The following is a 14,505-nucleotide window of genomic DNA, read 5'->3' on the forward strand; positions in this document are numbered from 1 at the left end:
ATATCTGTTTTCATGTATTTCAATAAATTTTTTGATTTCTGCCTTAATTTTGTTGTTTGCTCAAAAGTCATTCAGGAGTAAGTTATTTAATTTTCATGTAATTGTGTGGTTTTGAGAGATGTTCTTGGCATTTATTTCTATTTTTATTTCACTATGGTCCAAGATTATGCTTGGTGTGATTTTAATTTTTTAAAATTTATTGAGACTCACTTTATGGCCAAGCATGTGGTTGGTCTTAGAGTATGCTCTGTGTACAGATGAGAAAAATACATATTTTGTGGTTGATGGGTGGTGTGTTCTGTAGATGTCTATTAGGTCCAATTGGTCAAGACTAAAATTTCAGGCCAGAATTTCTTTGTTAATTTTCTGCCTCAGTGATCTGTCTAATACTGTCAGTGGGGATGTTGAAGTCTCCCACTATTACTTTGTGACTAAGTCTTTTGGTAGGTCTAGTAGTACTTGTTTTACGAATCTGGGTGCTCCAATTTTGGGTGCATATATTTTTAGAATAGTTACATCTTCTCATTGAATTTAACCCTTCATCATTATGTAAAGTCATTCTTTGTCCTTTTTTTATTGTTGTTGGTTTAATGTCTTGTTTTATCTGATATAAGAATAGAGACACTGTTCTTTTTGTTTATTTTGTGTTTGCATGATAGATATCTCTGAAACCATTTACTTTGAGTCTGTGGGTGTCATTACATGTGATAAGGGTCTCTTGAAGACAGCAGACAAATGGTTCTTGTTTTTATCCAACTTGCCAATCTGTGCCTTTTAAGAAGGGCATTTAGACCATTTAAATTCAAGGTTGATATTGATGTGAGGTTTTGATACTATCATAAAGTTGTTAGCTGGTTGCTTTGTAGTTTCTGTTGTACATTGCTTTATAGGGTCTGTAGGTTAGGTACTTAAGTGTGTTTTTGTGGTAGCATATATCATTCTTTTGTTTCCTTGTTTAGAATTCTTTTAAGGATCTCTTGTAAGGCTGGTCTAGTGGTAATAAATTCCCTTAGCACTTGCTTATCTGGACAATATTTTATTTCTCTATTTATGAAGCTTAGTTTGGTGGGATATGAAATTCTTAGTTGAAATTTCATTAAAAATGCTGAAAATAAGCTCCCAATCTCTCCTGGCCTATAAGATATCTGCTAGGAAGTTCACTGTTAGCTGATGGGTTTCCCTTTATACATAATCTGACCCTTTTCTCTAGTTGCCTTTAAGACTTTTTCATTAGCATTGAACTTGGACAGTGCAGTGACTATGTGCGTTGGGAACACATTTTTTTAGCCATAATAAATATATTCAATATGTCAATATTTTATCCCAATCACTGCCAACTAATCCTGGGTCTTGACCAAGTCATACCTAGCCCTAGAGGTTATGAGACAACTGGGGTAAAGTTATATTTTCAAAGTAGCTAGTATTTTTAACTATGTAACTAATACACAAATATATGCTAATTGTAAAATAATCTAACATTAAAGATAAAAGTAAAATTTCCCCTCCAGACTATCACTCCCATCTATAAGGTCCTCATTGTTAACAGCTTTGTGTATATTTTTTCAGACTTTTTATTCTATTTATATATATATGTATATATATATGTGTGTGTCTATAGAAATATGGGCTATAATTCTGTGGAGGAAGTTTTGGACAAATGATATTCTATACATTTTTTGCAAATTGCTTTTCTTACTCAACAATATGCTTCTAATATATTTGTGTCTATACATAGAGGCTGCATAGTGTTCCAGTGGAAAAAAAAGATACACAAGTGTATGTTTACCTAGTACATTGCAACAAAGTATAAATCAATAAATAAATCAATTAACAATTTATTTTTCTGCTAAGAAGTTCACTCAATAAACCAATTAACATAGCCAGAATATCCTCAATATTTGCAAAGTTAAAAAAAGTATGCTTTTAAATTACCAGTGGGTAAATATATTACAATGAAAATTAGACATTATCAAAACTCGGCAATATATCTATAACTATATTTCAATGAAAATTTATAGACCTAAATGTATAAATAATAAAGATAAGAGCAAGAATTAATAAAATAAGCAATCATTATATAATAGCTAGCTTAAAGAGAAAACTTGGTTCCTTGAAAAAACTAAAAATAAAGTTAAAAATTTTCAAGTAACACTAATGAAACCAAATAAGAAAAGGTATAAACAACCAATATCAGGACTGAAAAAGAAAAAAAAACTCAGAACCTACAGCTAGAAAGAGGACATAATAAAAAATTTTATATTAATAAATATGAATATTCTGAGAATATGAGAAATTACTAGAATGGTAAAACAATTACTGACTCAATGAGAAACAACAAATTAGAGTGTTCTCATAATTAACAAAAGAGTTGTATCTCTATTTTAAAAACTTCTGACAACTACCACCAGCCTAGTAGATTTCTCTGATAAATTCTAATATTGAAGGAGGTAATAATCCAATTTTCTTCTTTTTTTTTAATAAACAAGGCTCCATGCATTTTATAACCAGTGTAAACTTGACACAAAAAAAACCTTTGAGGAGCTTATTACAAGAAAAGAAAATTAGAGGCCAGAGTCACTCATGAACTCAGATACAGAAATTCTAAACAAATATTAGCAAGACAAATTTGGGCTTATTTTAATAACGTAAAATTGATTTTGTATTTGAATGTAAATCAATATTATTCATCACAGTAAAATAAATAAGGACAACATTTATGCTAGATCCAGGAAATAAACACAAAACTTTCTGTAAAATTAAACATCCATTTTCTAGAGCAGTGTTCTTCAATGGAACTTTTCATAATTATGGAAATGTTCTTTTGTGCCATACAATACACTTTCCACTAATCATGTGTGTGTTGAGCACTCAAAATGTGGCTTATATGATTGAGTACATGAATTGTTAACTTTGTTTTATGTTAGTTAATTTAAATTTAAATAGCTACACATTGCTAGTGGTTGTCATATTTAACATTGCAGGTCTAGAATCTCTAGTTTTTCATTTCTTCCAAAGAAGTTAGGTGGAGGCATTGAGAAAACAGAAAACATTTGTGATTTTATGAACAGTTTTTGAGGTTATTTAATTTTGGTTTCTACAGGTGAATAAATCTGGCTGATACGATTTGTTATAAAAGGAATAATATAAGGAAATGTTTAAAGAGAATGTTAGTTAATAAGATATCTAATAACTGTTTTCTCTAGATTTTGGCCCCATAGGAATATCATTGAAAGTATATGAAATATAGTGACATAATACATTTCTTTTTTAAAATTTCAGCTTTTAATTCAGCTACAGGAGGTACATTTGCAGGTTTGTTACATGGGCATATTGCACACAGGTGGTGAGCATAGTACTCAATAGGTGGTTTTTCAACCCCCTCCCTTTCTCCTCCCTCAAGACAATACATTTATCTTACACATTACTGAATGAGATATTGATTTCTATAAATCTCACATAAAGAATGGGATTATGAAAAATCAGTGAATTTTAGAAAAGCTTTATACTTTGTAAAGTTATATGTCACAGTTTTATTTGGTGGTATCTAACTATATGTGATTAACTAACACTTAGCATTTTTTTACAGAGTTGTACACATAAATTATGCTGTGATCCTTCAACATGTAGAATGAAAGGTAATGCGAAATGTGGTTCCAGAGATTGCTGTTCAAAAGATTGCAAGGTAAGCGGCAATTTGTATCTGACAATGGCTCAGCATCAAATTTGTTGAAATACTTGTTTCAAGGAGATGGAAAACATATCAGTAATATGTTCAGCCCTTGCCACCATATTATATCCAAGCAACCTAAGACCCACTATCATACTTAAATCTATTCAGTAATCTATCACTTCCTGTACTCTCATGTACATAATACCTAATGCTTCTTCTCTCCCAGCTTGATTTTCCAGCTCAACATGTCTGTTATTGTTACAACCATTTGGTCTCTCTTATTGACACCATTTAATGAATTCGTGGTGGACAAGAGGTAGAGCAACTTGGTGGAATAGGACTCTCCAGTGATTGTTCCCCAACAAAAACATCAATTTGAACAACTGTTCATGTATGAAAATACCTGCATAAGAGCTAAGGAAGCCAGGTGATGAAACGGCTCCGTTGTCTGGGTTATATACCCTGGTTCTTTGTCACGGTCCAGAAAGAATTCGGGACACGGACACACACGAGGAGTGGGTTTGGGAGTGGAAAGTTTAATAGACAAAGAAGAAGAGAGAGAGAAAAAGCTTCCTCATAATGAGAAAGTGGGTCGCCAAAAAGAGGGTCTCCTGTTTGCTGCGGAAAGCAATGGGTTTTGTACAGAGGCTTGAGGAGGCAGCGATTAATTTACATAGGGCTCAGGGAATTGGTTTGACCAGGCGTGCCATTTACATAGCACTCGAAAATACTGGCCCTCCCACCCTAGTCTTTTATTATGCAAATACAGCCTCCACCTGGCGGCGGCCATGATACCAGTACACGTGGTTTTACTTGGAGGCTGTCATGATACCCTTAAACGTGGTGACAAGGAAAAGAGGGCAGGGGACACCATATTGAATGTACCTGGCTTCCAGGTACAGCTGCCTGCATTTACATATAAAAGCTTCTAGTTTGCATATCTATGCCTGACTTCTCAGGCTGCTTTCTGTTAAGAGAAGAAATGGTTTGGGGCTGCTTTTTATTAAAGGAAAATTCCACCAAGAGCTTTTACCCTTTCTAGCTGCCTAAAAATTATTTCTCAATAATTCCTGTATTAGTGAGAGGTCATAGTGCCTGGTTATAGCATGATAAGAAAAGATGCATTAAAGAGGGTAGGAAGGACAGTTTTACATTACCTGCATCGCCCCTCCCTGAACCCCAGGCAGCACCGCACAGCACAACACAGCATAGCACAGCACAGCACAGTGAAAGATACTGTCTGCTTGCCAGAAAAAGAGGGAAGTGAGACTTGGACTGTACCTTTTAACCAATACCAGGTCAACCGCAGTAAAACCTGGCACTGGGCAGACGCCCAAGGCCCTTGAATCTTAGCTGGTAATTATGATCTGAGCTTTCAGACCTGCCGCAGCACCAAACAGTAACCTCTAGCCCCTGCAAGATGGCCTCAAGTTTCGGCCTGCATCACCACCCACCTACTACAACAGTGTTGGGCTCCAAAAGCCCACAGTGACAAGGTGACTTCAGCAGCTGGGAGGGTTGAATTCTAGCCCAGTGTAGCTTTAGCAGCCAAGAGATTGAAAATCAAACAGGAATCCTGGAGCTGAAAATACAATGAACGATGTTTAAAAATGCAGTAAAGAGTGCAAACAGCAGAACTGATAAAACCAAAGAAAGAATCTGTGAAATAGGAGATAACTATTTTGAAAATATTCAGTTAGAGGAGAAAATAGGAAAAGAATGAAAAGGAATGAAGAAAACTCACAGGATTTATGGGGCACCATCAAAAAAGGTAATATATGAGCAGCTGGTGTTGAAGAAAGAATAAAAAAGATGAAGAGATAGATGGTGGCCGGGTGCGGTGGCTCACGCCTGTAATCCCAGCACTTTGGGAGGCCCAGGTGGGCTGATCACAATGTCAGGAGATTGAGACCATCCTGGCTAATGCGATGAAACCCCGTCTCTACTAAAAATACAAAAAAATTAGCCAGGTGTGGTGGTGGGTGCCTGTAGCCCCAGCTACTCGGGAGGCTGAGGCAGGAGAATGGTGTGAACCCGGGAGGCGGAGCTTGCAGTGAACCAAGATCGCACCTCTGCACTCCAGCCTGTGGGACAGAGTAAGACTCCACCTCAAAAAAAAAAAAAAAAAAAAAAAAAAAGATAGATAGCTTATTTACAGAAATAATAGCAGAAAACTCTCCAAACCTAGAGAAAGATATAATCCAGGTACAGGAAAAGTCAAAAGTCTCCAATTAGATTCAATCCAAATAATCAATAAATATATGTTCTAATTGATCCCTATCCAGCCATTCCCCTGTCTTTCCCTCTCCACAGGCTTTTCTGTTCCTCGAAACACAACAATATTGACATTAGACCAATTAATAACCATACATGGCCTCTAAGCGTTCACCAGAAAGAAAGTTTCATGTTTTTCATTTTAAGTCAAAAGCTAGAAATGATCAAGATTCCTGCGACAGGCATGTCAAAAGCTGAAATAGGTTGAAAGCCAGGACTTTGTGCTAAACAGTTAGCCGAGTTAGGAATACAAAGGAAAGTTCTTGAAAGAAAGTAAAAGCACTAGCCCAGTGAACACACAAATGATAAGAAAGCAAAACAGGCTTATTGCTGATATGGAAAAAGTTTTAGTGGTTTGGATGGAAGATCCAACCAGCCACAACATTCCCTCAAGCCAAAGCCTAATCCAGAGCAAGGACCTAACTCTCTTTAATTTTATGATGGCTGAGAGAAGTGAGTAAGCTTCAGGAGAAAATTTTAAGCTAGCAGATGTTTGTTTATAAGTTTTAAGGAAAGAAGATTTTTCCATAGCATGAGTGCAAGGTGCAGCAGCAAGTGCTGATACAGAAGCTGCAGCAAGTTATCCAAAAGATCTAGCTAAGATCATTGATGCTGGTATCTACACTAAACAATGGATTTTCAGTGTAGATGAAACAGCCTTTTATTGAAAAAAGATGCTAATATAGTTTGGCTATTTGTCCCTATCCAAATCTCTGTTAAATTGCAATCCCCACTGCTGGAGGTGGGGTCTGGTGGGAAGTGTTTGGATTTTGGAGGTGGATCCCTCATGGCTTGGTGCTATCTTCACAATAGTGATTAAGTTCTCATGAGATCTGATTGGTTAAAAGGGTGTGGCATGTCTCCCTTCTCCCCCAACCAACTCCCTCTTGCTTTGGCTCCTGTTCTTGCCATGTGATGTGCCTGACCTCCTTTGCCTTCTGCCATGAATCGAAGCTTCCTGAGGCCTCCCCAGAAGAAGATGCCACTATGTTTCCTGTACAGCCTGCAGAACCATGAATCAATTAAATGTCTTTTCTTGTAAAGTACTCAATCTCAGATACTACTTTATGGCAGTGGAAGAACGGCCTAATACCGATGCTTTCTAGGACTTTCATAGCTAGAGAGAATTTAATGCCTGGCTTCAAAGCTTTAGGCTGACTCTCTTGTTATGGGCTAATACAACTGGTGACTTTAAGTTAAAGCCAATGATCATTTATCATTCCAAAAATCCCATGACCCTTAAGAATTGCGCTAAATCTGCTCTGCCTGTGCTCTATGTTGGAACAACAAAGCCTGGATGACAGCATATCTGTTTACAGCATGGCTTAATGAATATGTTCAGCTCATTGTTGAGACCCAATACTCAGGAAAAAAAGATTCCTTTGAAAACATTACTGCTCATTGACAATGCGACTAGTCACCCAAGAGCTCTGATGGAGATGTATAAGCAGATTCATGTTTTCATACCTGCTTAACACAATATCCATTCTGCAGCCCATGGTCAGACAAATGATCAAGGAGTCATTTTGACTTTCAAGCCTTATTATGTAAAGACTCTAGCTGCCATAGATAGTGTCTGCTGATGGGTGTGGGCAAAATTATCTAAAAATCTTCAGAAAGGATACACCATTTAAAATACCATTAAGAACATTTGCAATTCATAGATGGAGATCAAAATATCAGCATTAACAAGAGTTTGGGAGAAGTTGATTCAACCTTTCATGGATGACTTTGAAGGGTTCAAGATTTCAGTGGAGGAGGTAGATGCATATGTGATACAAATAGTAAGAGAACTAGAATTAGAGTCTGAAGATGTGACTGAATTGCTGCAATCTCCTAATAAAACTTGAATTGATGAGGAGTTGCTTCTTATGGATGAGCAAAGAAAGTGATTTCTTGAGATGGAATATATTCCTGGTGAAGGTACTGTGAACATTTTTAAAATGACAATATAGGATTTGGAATATTACATAAACAAAGTTGATAAAGCAGTGACAACATTTGAAGGGATTGACTTCAGTGTTGACAGAAGTTTTACTGTGAGTTAAATGCTATCAAACAGCATTGCATGCTACAGAGAAATCTTTCAGGAAAGAAAGAGTCAATTGATGTGGCCAATTTCATTGTTGTCCTATTTTAAGATATTGCCACAGCCACTTCAATTGTTAACAGCCATGACCCTGATTAGTCAGCACCATCAACATTGAGGCAAGATCCTCCAACAGCAAAAAGATTACCAGTAAACTGAAAGCTCAGATGATTGTTATCACTTTTTATCAATAAAATATTTTTTTAATTAAAGTATGTATATTTTTTAGGCATAGCGCTATTATACACTACAATATAGTGTGAACACAACTTATATGCACTGGGAAACCCCAAAACTTATGTGGCTTGCTTTATTACTGTATTTGTTTTACTGAGGTTCTCTAGAACTGAATCCACAATACCTCTGAGGTACATCTATATATAGAAAACTCCACCAAAAAAACAAAACAAAACAAAAAACTGTTAGATTTAGTACATAAATTCAGTAAAGTTGTAGGATACAAAATGTACATACTAAAGTCAGTGGTGTTCCTATGCACTAATAGTGAATTATCTCAAAAAGAAATCAAGAGAACAATCCCATTATGATAGATAAAAATAAAATACTTAAGAATAAATTTAACCAGGGAGTTAAATGATGTCTACACTGAAAACTAAAAAATATTGATGATAGAAATTGAAGACACAAATAAATGGAAAGCTATCCCCTGTTCATGGATTGGAAAAATTAATATTGTTAAAATATCTATAATACCCAAAGCAATCTACAGGTTAATTGCAATTCTTATCACAATACTAATGACACTCTTCACAGAAATAGAAAAATAATTCCTAAAGTTCAAATGAAATCAGAAAAGACCCCCAATAGCCAAAGCAATCTTGTGCAAAAAGAACAAAGCTATAGGCATCACACTACCTGACTTTGAAATATACTACACAGTTATAGTAACCAAAACAGCATGGTACTGGCATAAAACCAGATACTTAGACCAATGGAACAAAATACAGAGCCTAGAAATAATTCCACTCATTTACAGTCAACTGATTTTCTACAAAGGTGCCAAGAATACATAACTGAAGAAAGGATAGTTTCTTCAATAAATGGTGTTGGAAAAACTGGATGTCCACATACAGCAGTATGAGGTTAGATCCTTATCTCTCTCCATGTGCAAAAATAAAACTGAAATGGATTAAAGACTTAAATATAAGACTCAAAGTTGTAAAACTACTTGAAGAAAACAGGGAAAAAGCTTTATGACATTGTTCTGGTCAGTTATTATTTTGGACATGACTTCAAAAACATAGACAACAGAAGCAAAAATATACAAATGGGATTACATCAAGCAGAAAAGCCTCTGCACAGCAAAGGAAACAATCAAAAACGTGAAGAGAGAATCTACAGAATGGGAGAAAATATTTGAAAACTATACATCTGATAAGGGTTAATATCCAAAATACATAAGGAATTCAAACAACTCAATAGCAAGAAAACAACCCAATTAAAAAATGTGGAAAAGATCTGAATAGGCATTTCTCAAAAGGAGTCATATAGATGGCCAATAGGTATATTAAAAAAGTGCTCAATATTACTATCTTGAATATCTTGTCAATCAAAATGAGCTATCACCTCACTTCTGTTGGAATGGGTATGATCAAAAGACCACAGATAACAAGTCTTGGCAAGGATATGGAGTAAAGAGCACCCCTACACACTGTTTATAGGCTTGTAAATTAATACAGCCATTATGGAAGACAATAGGGGAGTTCCTCAAAATATTAAAAATACAATTACCATGAGACCCAGTGATTCCTCTACTGGGTATGTATCCGAAGGAAATGAAATCTGTTTGTTGAAGAGACATTAACACTCCTGTGTTTATTCCAGCACTATTCACAATAACCAAATTATGGAATCAACCTCTGTGTCCATCAGCAGATGATTGGATAAAGACAGTGTGGTATACATACACAGTGGAATACTATTTAGCCATAAAAAGTAGGAAATTCTGTAATTTGTGGCAGTATGGTTAAACCAGGAGGATATTATCTTAAGATAAATGAGCCAGGTACAGAAAGACAAATAATGTATAATCATACTCGTATGTAGAATCTTAAAAAGTTGATCTCATAGAATTAGAGATTAGAATGGTTGTTGCAGGGAGGAAGGAATGGGGAGATGTTGGTTGAAGGATGTGTAATTAAGTTAGAGAGGGGGAATAAATTCAAGATAACTATTGTATAGCATAGTTACTATAATTATGTTGTACTTTTGACAAATGCAGAGAATGGATAATAATGTTCTCACTACAAAAGAACTATATATATAGTTCACTTTAAAATATTGTGTTGTATATGATAAATACATGTAATTTTATCTATCAGCTAAAAAATTCCCAAATAATTTTTCACACCCAGCAGAGTTCACTGAAATACTCTGGGAAAATGAAACAAACTCTGAAACAGGGTAAATGGCAGACATCCATAAGATTGGAGGGAGTGTATGCTTTTAAAATTAAGTCATTATAGGCTCTACAAGCAATTTCAGAAAAAAAATACCATTCTCAAGAAAAAATTGCAAGGCTTGGCATCTTTGAACTAGGAGAATGTTGTAAAAATAGAACAAAATAAAACTGAAGGTGAATAAAGTGAAGAATCATTACAGATAAACTACATTCACAATTTAAACTTAAGATAAATGCCAAACTTAGAGAATATCAGAATTCTTATGGCTCAAACTAGTTTTTGACATGGAAGATAAATATAAGAAATTACAGCCAAATGTAAGGATTATAGAAGAGAGAAAAATAGAAAAAAATAGATAGCACTGAACACACAGATAGTAAGTTCTTAAAATCAATATAAAAAATCAGTGGCTTCCAGCATTCTGTTTAGCTTTTTCATATTATTCCTAAAATTACATAGAGTAACAATGTGCAGATCAAACCTTGCCAAAATAGGATGAGATAAAAGGCGTTAGAAGCGGACAGGTTCATTTACAGCTTAAAGTTATTTGTTCATTCACTAATTCAGGAAATAGTTTACTCCACACTATCTAGTGGGAGATAGTAAAGAGAATAAACATATAAGCAAACAAACACTAAACAAGATAGTTTCAGACAGTGATAAGTGATTTAAAAATAAAATAAAATAGGACGATAGAATAAAAAGTGAGGGAAGAGGGTATTTTAGCCAGAGTAAACAGGAAATGTCTTTCTGAAGGGTGACATTTGAGCTAAAACCTTAATGACAAAGAAAATAATTGGCATAGAGGCTTCAGGGAATAAATGAAGTGGTAGAGAGATCCTTATTTTGGACATGACTTCAAAACATAGACAACAAAAGCAAAAATATACAAATGGGATTACATCAACCTAAAAGGAAGATGTATACATAAAGGAAGAAAAGTGGCCTGTTTTGCTCTAATTTAATGACTAATAGAGAAATAGTGTACTGGTCCTAGTCAATGTGACTCTTCAGAATTATTCAGCCATAATTTTTTTTTTCTCGGTGTTACTGATGGAGAAACAAAAGTATGTAGCTAACAGTTATTTTCAAAGTATGGATTCTATCAAAATTGTCAACTCAAATCATAATTAGGTAAGATGATTTAGAACCACATTCTAAAATGTTGTTGACTGCATGTTCTCACTTATAAGTGGGAGTACACATGGACACAAAGAAGGAAACAGCAGACACCAGGGCTTAGATGAGAGTGGAGGGTGTGAGGAGAATGAGGATCGAAAAACTGCTTATCGGGTAAGCAGATAAGCTTACCTGGGTGACAAAATTATCTGTGCAGCAAATCCCTGTGACACATAATTTACCCATGTAACAAACCTGCATATGTGTCCCTTGAATGTAAAAAAAAGTTGGAAAGAAAAAAAAAAAGGAGATGTTAAGCTAAAAAAAAAAAATGTGGTTGACTAATCAAACAATTTTTAAATTGGTTCCTGTTTTAAAGGTGATAAAAATGATTTCATTTGCATATGAATATCAGCTTCTGAATTTACCAGCAGATTTGCTATAGTGTAGTGGTGGATGTTTTACCAGACAGAATTTATGTGACTATTGAAATGGGCTCCATCATGGTTTGATGCTCAATTCTAATGCCAGATTGTTTTGAGAAGAAATGTTTCATGTGCTCTTTCCAGAGACAAATCTCCTGATAGAGCAATTACACAGGATATTTGGTAAAGCTCTGGCCAGTTTGATAATTCACTACGTAAGTCCAGATAGCCTGACTGGTGAATTGTAACAAATATTTAAAGAAGGGATAATACAAAAATACTCCACAATCTTTTGCATAAAATAGAAGAGGAAGGAACCCTTCTGAATTTATTTTATGAGAACAGTATTACCTTGATACTAATGCTGGACAAAGACAAGAAAAGAAAACTATAGATCAATATCCCTCATGAATATGGATGCAAAAAGTCCTTTAGAAATGGCAAACAGAATAAAGAAACATAAAAGGAAGTATCCACCATGACCAAAAAGGATTATCTCAGTAATGCAAAAGTGGTATAGTTAATGTAACACACCATACTAACATAATAAAGGACAAGAAAATACAAGATTGTCTCAAATGATGCAGAAAAGGGATATAACAAAATGTAACACCCATTATAGACTATTAACAAATTGTAAATAGAAGGGAACTTCCCCTACCTGATGCAAAGTATTTATGAAAAACCTACAGCTAACATCATACTAACCATGAAATTCTCAATGCTCTCCACCCTAAAATCAGAATGAAAGTGAGGGTGCAATCTCTCAGTACTTCTACTAAACATTGTATTGGAGGTCCAAGAGAGTAAAATCAGGTAGGAATGAAAATTAAAATGCATCTAACTTGGAAGACAAAAAGTATAACTGTCTTTATTTGCAGATTACACGACCCTGTGTATGTAAAATCTTAGGAAATTTACCAAAATACCTGTTTGAATAAATAAATGAATTCAGCAAAGTCACAGGATACGCAATTGCTATGCAAAAATGAATTGCACTTCTATATACTAGCAATGGAAACTCATTCACAATAGCATAAAAATAAATACTTAGGCATATATTAAGAATACAAAATAAACATGCAAACAACAAAAAATTTCTGAGAAAAATACAAAAACCTAAATAAATGCTGAGATCTTCCATGTGAATGGGTTGAAAGATGGTATTGTTAAGACAGCGATTCTCCCTTCTGTCAGGGGTCCCCAGTATTACCCCTTGGTTCAGTAAATCAGTAGGAAGACTCACGTGATTGAACATAGAATGTACTCATCACTATAATTTATTACAGAAAAAGGATACAAAGCAAAATTAGCAAAGGAAAAAGGCTCATGGGTCAAGTATGAAGGAAAGTAGTCACAGGCTTCCAGAGTCATTTCCTAGTAGAGTCACCCATGATGGACTTAATTCCTCCAGCAATGAATTATGACAATATGTGTGAAATCTTGACTGCCGGGAACCCAGACCCTAAGATTTTTATTAGAGGCTGGTCACATAGGCATCGTTTGCCTAGTATCTACCCAAATTCCAAACTCTTAGATGGAAATTGGTTGTTCACTATAAATAACAAGGTCTAAACAGTTCAGGCACAGTGACTTATTAGTTAGGCAATGGTGTGGGAACGGTAACTGAGGTGTCAGCCAAAGGCCAGCTTTCGAATATACCTTTCTAAGTATAGCAGTCTGAAGTCTGCTATGTTAACTCTTCTGTACATCTCTAAATTGATCTATGGATTTAAGACAAGCTTTGGCGAAATTCTAGTAGGCTTCTTTGCAGAAATTGATGACATAATCCTAAAAATTCTGGAAATGCAAGGCACCCAGAAGTGCTAAAACAATCCTGAAGAACAAATTGATGGAGTCACCATTTCATATTTCAAAAATTACTACAAAGCTAAAGTAATCTAGCTTAACATTGTACTGGCATAACATTAAATACATGGATAAATGGGATGGAATTGAGAGTCCAGAAATAAACTCTTATATTTATAGTCCATTGATTTTTGACAAACGTGTCAAGACAATTTGATAGAGGAATAATAGTCTTTTCAGCAAAGGCTATTGGGACAATTCAATATCCACATACAAAAATGTAAATTTGGACCCTTTTATCATGCCATACACAAAATTTAACTCAAAATAGACAAACAACCTAACTGCAGTAGTTAAAACTATACATCTATTGGAAGAAAACATAGGAAAAATTATTCATAACCTTGGATTTGGCAGAAACTTCCAAGATACAACATCACAAGTATAATTCATAAAAGAAATAGTTGGTAAACTGGACTTTATCAAAATTAAAAACCTTCGTGCCTCAGAAAACACTATTAAGACAATAAAAAGACAAGTCACAGAGGGGAAGAAAATATTTACAAACTGTGTTTCTGATATAGTACTTGTATACAGAATCTATTAATAATGCTAACAACTCAATAATTGAAGGGAAACAATCCAATTACAAATGTATGAAATATTTGAACAGGTAAAATACCTGTTCAAAGAAGA

The 14,505-nt window shown here is 34.8% G+C and overlaps 1 protein-coding gene across 1 annotated transcript in view; it reads left to right on the forward strand.

Annotated features, from left to right (window-relative positions):
* LOC100982897 (disintegrin and metalloproteinase domain-containing protein 5) overlaps nt 1-14,505 on the forward strand; it is a 121,426-nt gene that overhangs the window by 66,049 nt on the left and 40,872 nt on the right. The window contains exon 13 of the mRNA XM_003823322.6: nt 3,587-3,682. Within this exon, the coding sequence (XP_003823370.5) occupies nt 3,587-3,682 (96 nt within the window). The remainder of the gene's footprint in view (nt 1-3,586; nt 3,683-14,505) is intronic.

This window comes from Pan paniscus, chromosome 7 (assembly GCF_029289425.2).
Source record: "Pan paniscus chromosome 7, NHGRI_mPanPan1-v2.0_pri, whole genome shotgun sequence".
NCBI classification, from domain to species: domain Eukaryota; kingdom Metazoa; phylum Chordata; class Mammalia; order Primates; family Hominidae; genus Pan; species Pan paniscus.